The sequence below is a fragment of the Periplaneta americana genome, chromosome 14 (assembly GCF_040183065.1).
Source record: "Periplaneta americana isolate PAMFEO1 chromosome 14, P.americana_PAMFEO1_priV1, whole genome shotgun sequence".
Classification (NCBI taxonomy): Eukaryota; Metazoa; Arthropoda; class Insecta; order Blattodea; family Blattidae; genus Periplaneta; species Periplaneta americana.
In genome coordinates, this window is record NC_091130.1 from 11,979,392 (window position 1) to 11,999,463 (window position 20,072).

A 20,072-nucleotide genomic window follows, 5' to 3' on the forward strand; every position below is an offset into this window, starting at 1 on the left:
TGATCTCTCTTCAACTTTTAAATAAAGAGTATGAAACATTTTGTTTTCACGTGAATACGTCTTTAACATCAGACTAATCTATGGGATACCATGGCGGAAACAACGATGTAACGATAACGTCATGACTAGGTTTCGAGACTTCGGACCCGATAGAGCAGTTCAGTGGGAAATCCGCATAACGGCGTACTGTGTATAGTGGTAAAGCGTACAGTGGGTGGGGGTACTGTAGAATGAATGCCAACAAATACATAAAGAAAAACGCTCTGGATTTGAACGTTCTGACGAATAATTTAGTTTTCATACAAATCTAATTTCAAACTGTGTCTGAAACTACTGGGTGTTCAGTTCAAAGTGTGTCATGGCTCGCTGTATGCCGTCATGTGGCTAGTCGATGAGCCTAGAGAATTCAATCTTCCTACACTTCCGCAGAGGCGTATTACCTATGTACCAGAGACGTTGCCTAGCAAATACGGCGTTCATTCTGCTTACCAATACGTACCGTAACGCCGGTAGTGGCAGGAATGTGAACTGTTTGGAAACACGTACTGAGGTGAGTCTTTTTCTTACTGTTGGGATATGGGGAGAGGGTTAAGATGATTACTTACGTACAGTATTTGTTGACATTAACTTCGACGTTCAGCATGGACACGGAGCATTTGATTTGTATTGTGGAATGTTCCCGTACGTAACCGATCATAACAAATACCCTGCGTACGACAACCGCGCAAAAAACAGTTCGAAAGAGGTTATAGTTACACACAGATTGTACAGACCGCCATCTGCTGCTACGACGTTCAAGTTATACCGTACACGTTCTCAAGTTCAGATTGAAAGCCTTGATTAATAGGCAACTTCTCTGACATAAAAGCTGAAACTCGCTTCAAATCGCTGACTCACCAACAGTGACTACATGACAATTGAAATGAACACCCAGTATTACACGGTTAGAAAAGTCAGAGCAAGAGATGCCGGAAGCCCTCAAATTAATTGAGGAAATTACACAGAAAATTAATGAGACATCAAGTACACCGGTTACTGAACGTGTAAAACAGAAGTGGAAATCAATTTTATGTAAAAATAACGGATATGGAACATTGTGTAATATAAACAGCAAATTAGAGGACATAGAGTCACCCGAGAATAAAGGACTGTCTCTTAGAGACTGCAATGATATTAGGTTTTTTTCGTTTTGCTCTTATAAAATCATGCGACGTAAAGCGCAGCTTTTCACAGTACAAACTGTGTTTGGTAGACAACTGAAAAAGATTTACGTTTGAGACACTGAAAATGTGTCTTGTAGTACATTGCAATTCGGTAGTTCCTAAAGACGACCAATAAGATAAATGAAGAAATTAAAATTGCTACATGTTTATTTCCACCATTAACTCTGTGTACAATTAAACACAAATGCTTATAAAAGACAGGAGAATAAATGCTTTTTACATTCTTTTGACATTGTCATTGTGTAATGTATATTTACTTTCAGAATGTACATATGTGTGTGTTTCCCCATACTACCGTACTCTATTCTAAACAGGAACGTTGTTACCTGAACACATCTCTACCTTTCACTACCTGCAGCGAGTCAACAACCTATAGTACAAGTACAGTAAACTTATTGTATCGGGTCCAAAGTCTCTAAGTCTGGTCAATACCAATACCGCGATTGAAATAAAAGTAGTCTCGTTGGATCGGGTATACTACTACGACACGGGCATGAACTTGGTGGGACCCTCGGTGACTGCAGGCCATTTTGGGCGTGGGTGAAAATTTTCGGGCAGTAGGTCTATATTTATATGTGCTAGAGTCCCGATTTGGATCCTGCCCAGATCTGTCGATTTACGCCAGCTTAAAGTTATTTGCAGGGTGTACAGGAAATTAATACTAAGAATTAAACTTTGCAGACGACTACGAGCCCTTCGCGCCTATCTCCCTGCATTTGGCCAAGTACTTCCTGCTACTGGAGGATCTGACGCCGCAGGGTTTCAAGATGCTGGACCGCCACACAGGTCTGGACCTGGTCCACTGCCTGCGCGTCATGCGGGCCATGGGCAGGTTTCACGCCGCATCAGCAGTGCTCTACGAGCGAGACCCTGATGCGATCGAAGAGTTCAGGGACAGTTTCTTCAGCGAGGCTGTGGTTGAGAACGGCTGGGAGAAGTTCTCCAAGGGTGAGAAACTTTATAAATGTTACAATAGCTAACGTCATAAATAGTAGATCGAGTTTGTTGGTAAAGCACTTGAGGTTAGGCATATTTCTCGTGATAACTACAGGCATATGTCCCTTATCTCGCGTAGTTTCACTTGTTTGTAGCAGACACTGATGATATACCATAACTAGGAAATTCCGTAATTTGTACGTATGTTTAATGGTTATTGCGAACAATTTTGGTTTCTTTCTCTATCTCTTCCTCTTCTGTACCCTTAGTGACTAGTAATCCCATTGTCAGTGACGAGGTTAGGGAGAGCTGAGAAAAAGAGATTAGTGACAAGTAGCTTGCTGGCATTGACAATGTTAGGTAGAATTTGAGGAGATAGATTAGTGACAAGTAACTTGTTGCCTTTGACAATGTTAGGTAGAATTTGACGAGATACATTAGTGACAAGTAGCTTGCTGCCATTGACAATGTTAGGTAGAATTTGACGAGATAGATTAGTGACAAGTAGCTTGCTGCCATTGACATTGTTAGGTAGAATTTGATGAGATAGATCAGTGACAAGTAGCTTGCTGCCATTGACAATGTTAGGTAGAATTTGACGAGATAGATTAGTGACAAGTAGCCTGCTGCCATTGACAATGTTAGGTAGAATTTGACGAGATAGATTAGTGACAAGTAGCTTGCTGCCATTGACAATGTTAGGTAGAATTTGATGAGATAGATCAGTGACAAGTAGCTTGCTGCCTTTGACAATGTTAGATAGAATTTGACGAGATAGATTAGTGACAAGTAGCTTGCTGCCTTTGACAATGTTAGATAGAGTTTGACGAGATAGATTAGTGACAAGTAGCTTGCTGCCTTTGACAATGTTAGGTAGAATTTGACGAGATAGATTAGTGACAAGTAGCTTGCTGCCTTTGACAATGTTAGATAGAGTTTGACGAGATAGATTAGTGACAAGTAGCTTGCTGCCTTTGACAATGTTAGGGAGAATCTAAGGAGATAGATTAGTGACAAGTAGCTTGCTGCCTTTGACAATGTTAGGGAGAATCTAAGGAGATAGATTAGTGACAAGTAGCTTGCTGCCTTTGACAATGTTAGGGAGAATCTAAGGAGATAGATTAGTGACAAGTAGCTTGCTGCCTTTGACAATGTTAGGTAGAATTTTAGGAGATATATTATTGACAAGTAGCCCCACTCTCAGTGGTAAGGTTAGGTAGAGATTGACAGGGAAGTAGATTGGTGACAATTAGCACCCCATTAAGTGACAAGGTTAGATAAGGTTTGACGAGGAAATAGATTAGTGACAATTAGCGCCCCATTGAAAGTGACAAGTTTAGATAAGGTTTCACGAGGAGAAAGATTGATTAGAAGCCCCACTGTCAGTGATATGATCAGGTAGGGTTTTATAATGAAATGGATTAGTGACAAGTGTTTTGCGCAAGAGTGACAAATGAATATCAGGCTCAAATATCGCTTTGAATAGGATATATTGTTTAGGAAGTCATTAACCACAATGGACTTGATTCATTTTATAACGTTCTTAGTTATCGGTTTTCTTCATTATCTTAATTATGGCACTGATATGGTAAGCATTGGTGTCCTGAAAGTGCTTTCTCTCCATAAATATTTAAGTCATAGTCTTTAATGACCTGGAATTATGTACAATACACATCAGTCTTTATATTTGAAAAATATGTAGAGCCTGGGTAATTAGTAGCCTAGATGTTACGTGTATTACTGAAGCCTGTCATTTGAACAGATATTGTGATGGGCCCTTATTCCGTTCACCCCACGAATTCAGAACATATTAATTATATTATTTGTTATTTTGTATATAGAATACAGATACAATATAAACTTGTAATAAGTTATTTTTTTCACATAAAGACTAATATTCTAAGAGACGTACCTAAATTTTAGAAATTAAGAGATTAGTCTTTCCACAATGTTTAACATACTACATTGGCAACATGTTTATACATATACAATTTCGCAGTAACACATTTTCGGAATGTACAACAATATTTTGAGAGATGTATATTTTAGAATTAATACAGTGTTATTTTCAGTTGGCTTACATACATTCACATACTACATTAGCAACATGATAAAAGTATCATTGAATTGCTTTTTTTTTAATTCTTTATTTTTCTCCTTTGCATAAATGAATGTAAATAAATGTTTAGGTATGCCCACTCGAGCACAGCTACGTAGTTGAAAAACATGCAGTTTCTAGTTAATGTCTGCAACTTTCTGTCCTTGAGCGAAATCTCAAGAGAAATGCAAGAAGGAGTAACAAAAATGTAGATTATGTCAACAACAGTTTTACATTCAATAAATATATCGCAGCAAATCTTCCGTTTTTTTTTTTTCTGACTATTACACTTTTACTATGTCGTACTACTTTTGACCAATAAAACTGTTCTGAACAACGGTGTTTCAACCAATCATAGTTTCTTACCCTACAATTTTTATCACCCCCCTAGCATTTGTTTCTTTGTTTGCCAAAATTGTATTTTCAATAATTGTACATTTTAGAATGATTCATGTTTATATTCATCATCCATAATTAAAACTTTTCTATAATTTATCTTGTTTGTATTATTTAGGTTATGTCATAGCTTCTACTCCGGGGTTCGATCCCAGGTGGTGACAGGATTTTTTCTCGTTGCCAAACTTTCAGAACGGCCCCGAGGTTCACTCAGCCTCCTATCAAATTGAGTACCGGGTCTTTCCCGGGGGTAAAAGGCGGTCAGAGCGTGGTGCCGACCACACCACCTCATTCTAGTGCCGAGGTCATGGAAAGCATGGGACTCTACCTCCATGCCCCCCAAGTGCCTTCATGGCATGTTACGGGGATACCTTTACCTTTTACATAGCTTCTACTGTATGAGATTACGGATAGTCACGTATGAGAGATGGTTTAATATATATTGATAATTGAAGTGGAATGCAACTGTTTTAATAAAATTTAAACTGAATCAACAAAGCCTTCTTGACTAGTAATCGTCCATAGAGTTCAATGATTATATAGCTGGCACAGTTGGTTACAAGAGAACACTGATCATAACACACTATTGCCATATAGCGGAATATTTGTAATGATGAGATGGTATAATAATACATTTTCATGACAGAAGTCAATATTTTATTATATTAGAGTACTTTATTTCTTCTAACCTTTATATACTTTCTTCTAATCGCGTAATAGACAATTAAATTCCACTCGAGTTTTGATTTTCTCTAGACAAATCAAACCCTCTAGTGAGATTACTGTAGATGAAAACCTGGCAAGCCTAATAGGCTCTTATAGAAATGCTGGAAGTCAAAAGACTTGATACATGATTGCCGTTGTAACGAAGAGTACAAAATTAATCAAGCTTTAGATCAGTGATGACTGATGGTTCTATCTATGGTTATGATTTTGTAAAATATGTACAGTAGTAAAAGAAAATTCATGTGACAGGTTTTAGCTTACACCTCAGTTGTATACTTTTCTTGTGATCTTAATGTTAGATTCTGTGACGTAGGTATGGCCCTGACGCTGGTGGAAGAACTGAAGACGTGGCCCTCGGAATGGAGGAAGTACGCTGAGAAAGTGAGGGACTTCGCTGACGTGATATTGGAGCGCTTGCAGGACAGCGTGCGGAGTCGAGAGGGGGACTTCAACGTGTTGACGCATTCGGACTTGTGGATCAACAATGTCATGTTCAGGGACAAGACCCGCAGCCTGCGTATCGTTGACTTCCAGTGGGCGCATTTCAGCTCCCTCGGCCTTGACCTGCACTACTTCATCACCTCCAGTCTGTCCCCTGAAGTCAGGGACAAGCACAGGGACCGCCTGTTCCAGGTGAATAGCGATTGCTATTGTTTAAAACTTCAGGAGTCTGACAGAATTGTTTATTGCTACCGAGTAAACCAGCGTTATAGCTACAAGTCAAAGCAAACATTCTCTTAGGACAGATAAAAAAGTTACTTTTTTCTTCCACCGTGTTAGTAATGTCAAAACAAGTGGTTTGGCCTATAGAAATTTTGGCCACTCGAGCGCAATTCTGAGGACCGTAAAAAATAATTTTTCCTGGAGCCATTTACATATAAATATTTTTTTTTAACAAAATAATCTACCCTCAATGAGGGTGACCATAAAGATCCAGAATAAAGGCACTACAGAATAATTTAGAAAGACAGGAATTGTTTAGTAAACAATCCAGAGAAATGCAAACCCAATAGAATTATCTATGGTCAAAATATAAATGGTAATGTAATATTTGGATTGAATCCTTAAGAATATTCAACAAAATTTTTTAAATTAAAAAAATCGGAGTCCGGGTGCTTTTAAAATATTACATGTGAATTTAGGGAGTGTGCCACGTGCACCAAACAAAAGACCAGAAACACTCCACTGACTAGTGGGAATGTTATATTTCTCACTTAGGTAAGGGATGCAGGACTCATAAATGGATTTCTTCTCCTCATCAACGTGTTGTGCCTGCAGGGAATCCCTCTCAAATCGGATTGTAGGATCAAGAACTAATCCCTTAGATTGAGTCCTGTGGATGGCTACAATATCTGCTCTTCTGTTCGAATCTAAGGATGAAACGCAGTGGATCTCCTCGTGTACTTCCCATCCACGACGCTTGAGGACATCAGCAATACCGGTCCTGGCCTTATGGTGTCGATTGTTGCGCAGCAGCTCCGTTTTTCGACAGAATCCCAACACGTGACCAATTTCATGGAAAGATTTATTAGAACAGATGCAGCAATTGTTGAGCTATTTTCCAACATATTTGCCACCGGAAATTAGACATTTGTCATACCATCGGATCAATTTTTTTAACCCTGCCGTCTGGGATCGGAACCAGTGTGTGACAGCAATCTGCACCTCTCTTCGGATCCCATGGTATGACAGATGTGTCAATTCCAGTGGGGGATATGCTGAAAAATAGCTCAACAATCGTTGTATCGGTTCCAATAAATTTTTCCTGTGTTTTCTTTTTATAAATGACCCCAGAAAAACTTACTTTTTACGGCCCTCGTAATTGCATTCGAATGGCCAAATTTTGTACAAACACTTGTTTTGACTTTATTAACAAAGTGGAAGAAAAAAATTAACTTTTTTATCTGCCCCCATGAGAATGTTTGCTTTCAGACAATGCACAGTGTATCTTTCCATCGAGGGCACTGTACACTAAGCTCGGTAGATTTTGGTATACAGAATTCAAAATTAATACTACACTAGAATTTTAAGTGCTGTTATGTTCTTGGGACACCACTCAATGTTTTAATATGTTTTTCTACAGAAACATTCCGTGGTACAGTGTCCGTAATATACTGGATGGAAGTGAAATAACCCTGAAGATTTTCAGAGCGAATAGATTATGTTGTATGTAACCAAACAAGTATAATACCATATTGGTGGAAAGTTCATAGATTTTTCAGAAAGAAAATAATGTTTTTTTTTTCATAAAATTCTTAACACCTTCTTATTCGATAACTGTTGCGATTAGGATCGTAATTTTCGACCATATCGATAGAAAATCTAATAAAAAATAATTTATCCTTCGATCGTATTTCAATAGCGTGAACGGTTTTCGTGTAAATTCAAATTAAAAACCACTAATTTCAAGCTACTGAACGATGCAACCAGACTGGAACGTTGCAGCCAAAGGAAGGAGGAAGGTACTAGGGAGACAGACCTGAGTTCGTTGACCTCTTACATCTGTATTACGAGAAGAAAGAGAGCTGTGTTAGCGGCGATGTTGCCAGACTGCTGAAACTTTGAACTTAATTTTCTAATTAACCGTGCATTTAATCACAAAATTAACATAGGTTTTCTTTTCATTTATGTGTACCTTATCGTCCTTTTTAATCTGTAGGGTTATTTCACTTCCATCCTGTATATTTTAATGACTATATAGTACATAGGCAAATATAGTTGACTGGAAAGTGAAGAAAGGTTATTCATCCTGATTACACTCTTTTATCACTTAAGATTTTTTTAAATCTGTTACATAAACAACCTTACTTACTTACTGGCTTTTAAGGAACCCGGAGGTTCATTGCCGCCCTCACATAAGCCCGCCATTGGTCCCTATCCTGAGCAAGATTAATCCAGTCTCTACCATCATATCCCACTCCCTCAAATCCATTTTAATATTATCTTCCCATCTACGTCTCGGCCTCCCCAAAGATCTTTTGCCCTCCGGCCACCCAACTAACACTCTATATGCATTTCTGGATTCGCCCATACGAGCTACATGTCCTGCCCATCTCAAACGTCTGGATTTTATGGTCATAATTATGTCAGGTGAAGTATACAATGCGTGCAGCTCTGTGCTGTGTAACTTTCTCCATTCTCCTGTAACTTCATCCCTCTTAGCCCCAAATATTTTCCTAAGCACCTTATTCTCAAACACCCTTAACCTATGTTCCTCTCTCAAAGTGAGAGTCCAAGTTTCACAACCATACAGAACAACCGGTAATATAACTGTTTTATAAAATCTAACTCTCAGATTTCTTGAAGGAAGACTAGATGACAAAAGCTTCTCAACCGAATAATAAGAGGCATTTCCCATATTTATTCTGTGTTTAATTTCCTCCCGAGTGTCATTTATGTTTGTTACTGTTGCTCCAAGATATTTGAATTTTTCCACCTCTTCGAAGGATAAATCTCCAATTTTTATAGTTCCTTTTCGTACTATATTCTGATCGCGAGACATAATCATATACTTAGTATTTTCGGGATTTACTTCCAACCTTTCTGTGTTAATTTAAAACTATACTGGTAAATAACCTCAGTTAAACAAACAAATTTACAAAATCTGAAGATATATTAATACTTGTCTTTGCATGAATATCTCACTTCATGAGAGGTTCTCATTGTTTCAGGAGTACCACAGCTCTCTGAGCCACTCGCTGAGGGTTCTGGGCTACTCCAAGACCCCCGTGACCTTGGAGGAAGTTCACAAAGAGTACGCCAAGAGGTCTACTTACGGCCTTGTCATACTGATGGTTCAGGTGGCCGTAGCAAAGAGTAAGCCCGGCTGTGGCTTTGAACTTGAAGAATCCTTAGAGACGGGATCGAATCCTGGGCGAAGCATGTACAGCGACAATTACAGAGATACAGTGAAGACCTTCCTGCCAATATTCGAGAAGTTCGGAGCGTTTGAAGGACTCTCTGCGATGGAAAAGTCCAAGTAATCCAGAACTCGAAAAGATACGTTTCATTTCTCTATTCGTTAAATTTTTTGAGATGAAATGGATTGTTGTATTTCTGTTGTATCTTCTACTTTCTTCTTTGTGCCCTTTATATCTTAATATCTTCAGTTATTGATACTTATTTTTAGGTATAAGCGTATTTATCTACCTGTATCCGAAGTTTAGTGTGTATTTATTGATGTATATTTGTAACTTATAATCGTCTTTATCATTTCCTTCTCTTCGGTATACAGAGAGATTCAAGAAGATTTACCGTCCTTTACGAAGCTTATTTCTGAAGACATTTTAGCCAAAAATGTTATATAAACATAATTCCTATTCTCAGTATTTTCAGAGTTACACCAATTTAAAGTTGTTTGTAAAATAAGTTTTTTTTTCTTTAATTTGAAGGTAAAAGAATAATACAAATATGATATGATATAGTTCGTCACAGCACTTCTTTACATGTAATGGTGTACCTCACATTTCTGTATCCGGTGCCACTATTAACATATTATTACAATAACACATTATTTGCAGTACAGTATACGTCTACACAAATACTCCCAATTACACTACGTACCTTTTTTATTTGGTCAAACTCCCCTTCAGTATTTTTTCTACATTTCATTTGCTATTCTCTATTTGTTCCTTAATCCTAATATATCTAATATACTATACTACTTTCACACCCCCTTTTTCCTCTAACCACTATTAACTAAATCTCAATTTCAAATTATCTCCATAAATTGTCATATTGAATTCTTTGTCCTGTTTGTTCTTTGACTTTTTCTCCTATCTTTCTCTTATATTCATTTATTGTTCCAACGTTCAAATGTTAGTACTAATTTTATGCTGTCACTTGTTCACTTCTCTTAACCCTTTCTCACTATTTTCTCTCATTCCTATTTGCGCTCACTTTCACTTTCTCACTATTCAGCTTACACTTAATCCATTGTCACTATTCTCATGTCCTATAAATAGCCTACTTATATTTTATTCTACACATCTGCTTACACACTTTCTCTCTCCCCTATACTTCTCGATCTTTTCCAGTTTCTCTTTATTTGCACTTTTTGATCACATCCACATTTTTTTAAACGTATCAAATATCTCTGCTATATCCTCAACTGTCGCAGGTTTAATAATACAAATAGAGAATGAACCATTCAGAAGTATCATTTCTTTAATTGGCAAGTATTATGAAGCTAAAAATGTGCTGTGAACTCCTTAGTTGCTTCGTACAGACATCTTTTTCTATATTTAACTAGAAAATTACATTATTCTTAATGCACTTATCACAACAATTATTACAAATCACACCACTTCCACCGACTTGATTATTTGCAGTTCAATTTTGCATCCTAATTTACAGTCTTGGAGAGTTTACAACACATTTTAAAAAATGTCGCCGTCCGCTTGAGTATACTTGGCCGCACGCTTGTGAACGGCACTCGTCGCTCTACGTAACTGCATACGGCTGTCTTTGATTTCCGTAGCGCTCGCGCTGGCTGCTGACTGCACGCTGACCAAGATCACGCGTTCACAGCAATGCGTTCCAATAACGAAACGTAACTCTGTAAATATTAAGAATAGGACAAATGTTTATATGACATTTCTTGCTCAGAATGTCTTCGGACATAAGCTCCGTAAAGGACGGTAAATCCTTATGAATCACCCTGTATAACTCTTAAAATTTTGAATGAAACATTTGAGGAGTAGTAGTGGGGTATGATTTGAATACATGCAATTTTTTCGCTCTGACTGATTTGTCGCTTGTTTCGACTGTGACTATAGTTCCAAAATCACAGTTCCGAGAAATAGCCATCTCCCACGAATATGTGACTCATAGCGATGGCGATTCATGTACGTGTATGTAACAGTTCCAGATGCACCTAACCATTCGTAAACATTCCTGGGGGAATATACGCGACCACATATGGCGATAACATAGCTCAGAGCATGTGACAAAATTTCTATTATTTGTCACAGCGATTTTTCCGGACCTGTGACGGCAAAACGTTTTCACACCTCATCTCTATTTTCTTTTTTTAATTTAGACCGGCCAGAGGCCGTTTACCAAAGTTATCTTTGTTTTCTGTTTTCGTTTTCAATTGTTCTACTTACACTAATACAAACACAACACCCATGCCCGAGGCGGGACTCGAACCCACAACCCTTCGGACCAAGCGATAGAGACATGCAGTGTCCCTACCGCTTGAGCCATCCGGGCCGGCTATATTCAGGAGGACACATTTTGAAACCATAACAACAGTGAGCAAATTTTTTAAGATATACCCTTTGTCCTGTCAAACTTGTAAGTTAAACGCTGTCGGAGTTTAGTACAGATTACATCACATCATTCTAGTATCGAAGCCATGAAAGCATGGATTTCTAGTACCGTCTTCATCATGGGCTTTCTTGGCGTCTAAAGGGGATATCTATTTTGTCAATAGTTAATCAATTACTGAAAAAAAAATTGGACTCGTTTTCAGTGTGCCTAGAATATCAGGTTACAGACGAAAAGGAAGTTCTTCATTCTTGAGTACATCCTCTTAACACTTACACATCACTGGAAACTGTTAAGTTATTTGAATAAACAGCTGCTTCACGGTGTGAATATTGAATTGGGGTGACTAGACTAAAATTCAGACGATGATGCAATAACCACATCGAAACTAATCAAGGTAAAGTGCCACCACAATTAGGTGTTTCATATTGAAGTTGTTTATTTTAAATAACGTTATATGATTGCTGAATTGAGAGCCAAAAAGGCCTGAGGGCTACGTCCTTGGTCTAATTGATGGTGATGGCAAACTTACACAGATACATAGTTCTGGTTATTCTCTCAGTAACCACTATTTTTCCTGTCACCTTATCCGGTTTGTACCCGGATTTAATGTTTTCAGTGTTTACTCAGGTTGTTTCTAATTTTTTGAGTTAGTTTTTCAAGATTTCATTTAGTGTTTACATTTTTATTTATGTCGGTTTCGTTTCGAATAATATTGGTGTTCATACTTTAGCTTTTCGTTGATATAAATATAATTTCTTACTCAGCTTGAGAATCTTTGCTCTTTCTCTACATAATGATAGATTAGTAGTAAAATAATGATAACGAAGATCCCAATAATTCGTGATCATATTATACTTAATACAAAGTCCTCAAGAAACCAAAAGAATAGTCTATACAAATATTCAGTAGAAAAATAACAGCAATAAGTAATAATAATAATAATAATAATAATAATAATAATAATAATAATAATAATAATAATAATAATAATAATAATAATAATAATAATAATAATAATTCCACATCTTTGGAGTAAAAGTTAGCGCGTCTGGCCGCGAAACCAGGCGGTCCGGGTTCGACTCCCGGTCGGGGCAAGTTACCTGGTTGAGGTTTTTCCAGGGTTTTCCCTCAACCCAATATGAGTATATGTTGGGTAACTTTCGGTGATGGACCCCGGACTCATTTCACTGGCATTACCACCTTCATCTCAGTCAGACGCTAAATAACGTAAGATGTTGATTAACCGTCGTAAAATAACCTACTACAATAATAATAATAATAATAATAATAATAATAATAATAATAATAATAATAATAATAATAATAATAATAATTCCACATCTTTGGAGTAAAAGTTAGCGCGTCTGGCCGCGAAACCAGGCGGTCCGGGTTCGACTCCCGGTCGGGGCAAGTTACCTGGTTGAGGTTTTTCCAGGGTTTTCTCTCAACCCAATATGAGCATATGTTGGGTAACTTTCGGTGATGGACCCCGGACTCATTTCACTGGCATTATCACCTTCATCTCAGTCAGACGCTAAATAACGTAAGATGTTGATTAACCGTCGTAAAATAACCTACTACAATAATAATAATAATAATAATAATAATAATAATAATAATAATAATAATAATAATAATAATTCCACATCTTTGGAGTAAAAGTTAGCGCGTCTGGCCGCGAAACCAGGCGGTCCGGGTTCGACTCCCGGTCGGGGCAAGTTACCTGGTTGAGGTTTTTCCAGGGTTTTCCCTCAACCCAATATGAGCATATGTTGGGTAACTTTCGGTGATGGACCCCGGACTCATTTCACTGGCATTATCACCTTCATCTCAGTCAGACGCTAAATAACGTAAGATGTTGATTAACCGTCGTAAAATAACCTACTACAATAATAATAATAATAATAATAATAATAATAATAATAATAATAATAATAATAATAATAATAATGAATCGCACTTTTTAAAAACGAACTGTGTCAAAATTTGCTACTTTTCTGGAGAACAAAAAAATTTATTTTCATGAATAAATCCAGTATACCAGTGTCGTACTATAAAAATCAACTTGGTATTAGAGATAGGCTACAGCGAAATGTTTGACTGAGATTCTTTCTTTGCCAATGTAGTAAACATTAGCATTCGAAGTAACAATATTTACCAATTGAGTTGAAAATATGTGTACATAAGATTTGTATGCCAAATAATATGTGCAAAAAATGAAAACTGTAGGTTCAGTATTTTAAAAAGTTCAGAGTTCACTTTGATGTACCCTTATGAAATATAACTTTTTTAACAAAATTAATTTTCTTTTTTTCTGTAAATCGTTTCTAATATCTTAATATATATGTTTCCATAGTTTCAAGTGGTAAGACGATTGGAAACCCTTCTAATGACGTCATAATTAAAGATCGTTAAAGTCTATTCTCTTGAAGTATCAACTTTAAAGTCATTTTTCTTTGCTCTAATTTATCTCCTGCATTTCTCTTCATTCAAATGATTTGTTCTTAAGAATTTTAATATTTGTGTATATGCACTATGGAACATTTAACAATTTTATACATGCATATTTTTTCTAAGTCTCCAACTTAAAAGAAAAAAAAAATATATATATACTATATGTAGCATAAACAAAATAATTAAACAAAGTATTGTGGTTATTTCATAATATTTTTCTCTGTAATACGAGATAATTAAAACAGATGAATGCATAGTTCTCTTCCTAACATGACAGTGGTGATGTATAAAAATATTCAGAATGAGTGAAATTTGTATGACGTATAGAATTTTGAAAATTTGCTACCACTTCGTTTTAAATTGAATATCTGAAAAAAAAAAAAAGTGAACGATGAAAGTCAAATTTTGGTAACATTATTAGATAACTAGGATACATATGTATACCAAAAATAAAAGCTGTAACCCAAAAAAATGTATAAAATTTAGTTTTTTCTGTAATCCTCCCTTAACTTAAAACGGAACTTTTTCGTTTTAAATATCAGGTAGCTGGAAATGGAAAGAAGCTGCAGTTTTAACTGTTTCATCAGCAACAGGGGCAATTAACACCATAGTTCTTAGAACAGTCAAAATTACTACAAATGTTTAGCCGACAACTTCAAGCAGAGATTAGTCATCGGTTCTCGTCTTGCAAGAATGGATATAAATGCTGTTGGATCTGATTACCTACTTTGAGTTATTTCAAGGTTATCCCCAACTGTAAGGCGAATTTTATACAATCCCATGGCAAATTCTCGGACTATCTGGATACCATGCCAGAAACTGGGAAATTGAAAGAATTCGTTAAACACTCTGTACAAAAACAGTGTTCTGTATGTTATGAAAAAAAAAAAAAGAATTATTGTTGCAAATATCACACTTTAAAAGTGTGTTTCTCAGTTCTGAATAAAATTATATCTCTTAAATTACAGATCCCGCGGAAGAAAATGCCAAGAAATATGAAAATTGTATTATATAGTGTATTAATAACAAAACAATTTTTTAAAAACTATTTCTTCATTATGTACTTCGACAACTTCCTTGTTCATTTTTTTCTTTCTTTACTTACTATTACTGCTACTTCTGTTAATGCGGCTGTTACTATGGTTACTAGTACTATTCCTAATTTTAGTAAAGCACAATTTAAATGTGTACATATTTATATTTTGTCGATGTTGAAAAATTGAAGATCGAATAAAATGATGTTGGAAATGTGAACTTGTCTTCTTTCTCCTAGAAGTTTTCGAATAGTCCATGTACATCAGTTTTAGACAAATTTCTGAAGAGAAGACTTTGTTATTGATAGTTTTTCTCTATTTCGCTTATAATTTTTTAAAAATTATTTTTAATTGGTTTATTTTAGACTCTTTATCGACTACGATGGTTATCTAGCGTCTAAGTGAAATGAAGGTGATAATACCAGCGAAATGAGGCCAGGATCCCTACTAGAATTTGAACCCGGGCCCACTCGTTTTACTGCCAGACATGCTACACCTTATTCCACATTAATAGGCAGCGGATTCTAGTCTAAAGGACCGGAGTTCGCTTTTTTATGGCTTCTGTGATACTTTCGATGGGTAAAGTCATGATTCAAGAGAACAACGTCCGCCATTTAGGCCTATTCGTCAAAATCTCTGTTTCTCCCTCTCTCTGTTTTACCCTTCCTTGCATTACCGAATTACAATTGAAGCAGTAGCCTATAGGAGAGGGTATCAACACAAAACAAGAACACATGGCGGACTTCTCTGTTCGTGTTGTCTGCACAGCACAGGGTCACCGCTGAGACAACACAGGACAACATGACAATGGACGAAAACACTGTTCTGTAGACGGGATATTCTGCACACTCTGGGAATCGAGCCATGGCCGCTTGGACAGGAAGCGGTTCCATGGTCACAAATTATTCACAGTTGAAACACGAAATAACCTGAAAAGGAAATTAAAAAATATTTCGTATAAGTATATGAATTATACATTTTCATCATTAGGATTATAATAGGATTATAATTTATAATTTTTGTAGAACGATTCTTTTATTGCTCATTCGATATACTTTTACATGTTGTAACAAACAGCGTTTATAGTTTTTAATTCTTTCCTCAGAAGATGTTACTTTAAATTCTTTCCAAATACGATGTCTTCATTTTTATTATTGTCAAAAAAATGTATAACATGCTGGGGAAAAATTTCATCTTAACTCTGTGAATTAAAATGTAAATTGTTCAAACTTTTAAAAAGTGTTAAAATGTATTTGGAAAACTAAATATATCTTCAGCAACCGGAAGGCACTGTTTCGACGTAGTATTTATTCTTCATCACGATTGAGCTGCATCAGTTCTAGCGTTCTTCTCTTGCTTTGGTTTTTTCTGTCTTCTATGGTAAGGGGAGTACGTTTAGATGGTAGTGGGGACTTTTGCGTGTTGTGTAGTATTATCTTGCACAATGTTACACAGATTGATTAACATCAATGAATAACGATGACCACATTGAGCAGAATATTATAAAATTTACAGGATGGATCGTAAGTAATGTCATTAATTTCAGGGTGTTATTCTTTGAGATATTTCTAAACAAAACGTTTAATACAATTTTGCTTTTTTTATTCCTTTTCGAGAAAAAAATTATTTTATATGAAACATTTCATAGCGTGTTTTGAGAAAGCTAGTGATTTAATTCCCAATATGTTCAGTCAACTTACGAGAGCGGTGTATTATGATAATAAATTATTGAAAGAAATTTAGTTTTGTCCTTTAAATGTGCAGAAATTTGATCCTAACAAATGTAACATTTTAAAATTTATTTTCAAAACGAAAAGTTACATTTGTAAAAATCAAATTCCTGCACATTTAAAGGACAAAACTAAAATTATTTTAATCAATATTTTATTATTGTAATACACTTCTCTCTTAAATTGACTGAGCATATTGGGAATTAAATCAAAGCCTTTCCCAAAACACGCTATGAAATGTTGCATATAAAACAATTTTCATCTCCAAAAGGAAGCAGAAACGAGCACAATTATATTAAACTTTTTATTTGAAATATCGCAAAGAATAACTCCTGGAAATTAAGGACATTACTAATGATTCATTTTATATCTGCTACAGTCCCAATATACTAGACATTAATAAAAATGCCAAACAAAAACCTAAAGAACAAACACAAACTCAGCATGTTGATAAACACCTAACATTAACATATTGCTGTACCTTTACACACAAAAACACAGCTCCATTCAAGAAACTAAAATACAACATAGCTTACAAAACATTACATACATTACGGAAATATCTAAACAATCACACCGAAGAAATACAATTCAACTGTAGTCTACAAATTGAAATGCAGTTTATTCCGAACACGATACAGTGAACACATTAAAGAAATAATGGAACCACACAACATATCAAATTGCACAGAACACATCACGAATAACAACCACAATTACAACAATATAGAGACGGTGTCGGGTGGAGTTCCCGGGTAGCTCAGTTGGTAAGAGCGCTGGTACGTTCAACCAGAGGTCCCGGGATCGATACCCGGCCCCGGAACAATTTTTCCCTTGAAATTATTCAAATCTGCTTTACAGGGAGCCTTACCTGAAAGACTAGATTTGCATAATATAGAGACAGATATGGAAATACGGTTTGCGTGAAAACAAACAGTACTGAAAATATCGCTCATTTGCTATCCACGTTTCCCTAGCAACGACCTATTTATTTATTTATTTGTTTATTTATTTATTTACTTACTTATTTACTTAATTATTTACTTACTTATTTACTTGCTTATTTTACTTACTTATTTACTTAATTATTTATTTACTTATTTATTTAGTTATTTAGTTATTTACTTATTTATTTACTTACTTATTTACTTACTTATTCACTTACTTGTTTATTTATTTACTTATTTATTTGTTTATTTATTTATTTACTTACTTATTTACTTATTTATTTACCTATTTATTTATTTACTTATTTATTTATTTACCTATTTACCTATTTACTTATTTATTTATGTATTTAGTTATTTATTTACTTCTTTATTTATTTATGTATTTATGTATTTATTTATGCATTTATTTATTTATTTATGTATTTATTTATATATGCATTTATTTATTTATTTATTCATTCACTTATTTATTTATTTATTTATTGCATATAATAGCTTGACATATTGCGAATTCAGTGTTGTTTTGATTCCTGCACTTACAATTCTCATAACAAAGCAGAAGGTGTTTATTGTCCAGCATTATTCCGGTCGTACGGAGTACTGAAATTACAAACATACTCTGAAAATCAAGATAAGTCATTATAACATGCAAAGTGACATAAAACTGATCCCGTACGACGGAACTTCTGGACGTCAGCTAACATCGTTGTGTTATTTGGTGCCGCATTGTTAAATCGCTCCCGGTGCTGCTCTTTAACTTGGAGCAAGCTGCCATTCTGACGCCCCACTCCGTACGACCGGAAATAATGCTCCACGATAAACACACCTTCTCCTATGTTGTGAGAACCATAATTGCAGTACTATCCCCACAATATGTTAAACTACTATATAAAATATATAAATATTTGGTTGCTAGGGAAACTTGGACAGCAGTTGAGGAAAATTTCGGCATTGTTTTGTTTTGCCGCATACTTCACTACACATCACACCGAAAAGACCAAAATTGAAGGTATTACAACAATTTGAAATGTATAAACATACAGTAACAAATCTGCAACACATACTGAACATCCCTGCTCCATCTAAACATCCTCCCCTACCACAGAAGATAAGAGGGAATGCCCCAGCCGATAAAGTAGATCACAAACTGCTGACGAAGGTGTTACAACACTTCGAAAATGTGTCATACGGTTGTCAAAGGCACATAATCTTTTTAAATACATTTTAACAGCTTTTAAAAGTTAAATTTAAGGTTTTATATTTCAATAATAAGTGTAACAAAGATTGGAAATTTATCTTTTTAAGAGGTGGAGAAGTTCAAATATCTTGGAGCAACAGTAACAAATATAAATGATACTCGGGAGGAAATTAAACAGAGAATAAATATGGGAAGTGCCTGTTATTATTCGGTTGAGAAGCTTTTATCATCCAGTCTGTTGTCAAAAAATCTGACAGAATTTATAAAACAATTATATTACCGGTGTTCTTTATCGTTGTGAAACTTGGACTCTCACTTTGAGAGAGGAACATAGGTTAAGGGTGTTCGAGAATAAGGTGCTTAGGAAAATATTTGGGGTTAAGAGGGACGAAGTTACAGGAGAATGGAGACAGTTACACAACACAGAACTGCACGCATTGTATTCATCACCTTGTGAAAGGCACATAATCTTTTTAAATACCCTAGCTTTTAAAAGTAAAATTTAAAAGTTTTATATTTCAATAATAAGTGTAACAAAGATTGGAAATTTATCTTTTGAAGAGGTGGAGAAGTTCAAATATCTTGGAGCAACAGTAACAAATATAAATGATACTCGGGAGGAAATTAAACGCAGAATAAATATGGGAAATGCCTGTTATTATTCGGTTGAGAAGCTTTTATCATCCAGTCTGTTGTCAAAAAATCTGACAGAATTTATAAAACAATTATATTACCGGTTGTTCTTTATCGTTGTGAAACTTGGACTCTCACTTTGAGAGAGGAACATAGGTTAAGGGTGTTTGACAATAAGGTGCTTAGGAAAATATTTGGGGTTAAGAGGGATGAAGTTACAGGAGAATGGAGAAAGTTACACAACGCAGAGCTGCACGCATTGTATACTTCACCTGACATATTTAGAAACATTAAATCCAGACGTTTGAGATGGGCAGGGCTTGTAGCACGTATGGGCGAATCCAGAAATGCATATAGTGTGTTAGTTGGGAGGCCGGAGGGAAAAGGACTTTTAGGGAGGCCGAGACGTAGATGGGAGGAT

The 20,072-nt window shown here is 35.7% G+C and overlaps 1 protein-coding gene across 1 annotated transcript in view; it reads left to right on the forward strand.

Moving 5' to 3' along the window:
- The window catches only part of LOC138713152 (uncharacterized), an 11,043-nt gene extending 373 nt beyond the window's left edge, over positions 1 to 10,670 (forward strand). The window contains exons 2-4 of the mRNA XM_069844979.1: positions 1,905 to 2,171; positions 5,693 to 6,012; positions 9,051 to 10,670. Coding sequence (XP_069701080.1) covers positions 1,905 to 2,171; positions 5,693 to 6,012; positions 9,051 to 9,362 — 899 coding nt within the window. The 3' untranslated portion in view covers positions 9,363 to 10,670. The remainder of the gene's footprint in view (positions 1 to 1,904; positions 2,172 to 5,692; positions 6,013 to 9,050) is intronic.
- Positions 10,671 to 20,072: the final 9,402 nt, after the last annotated feature.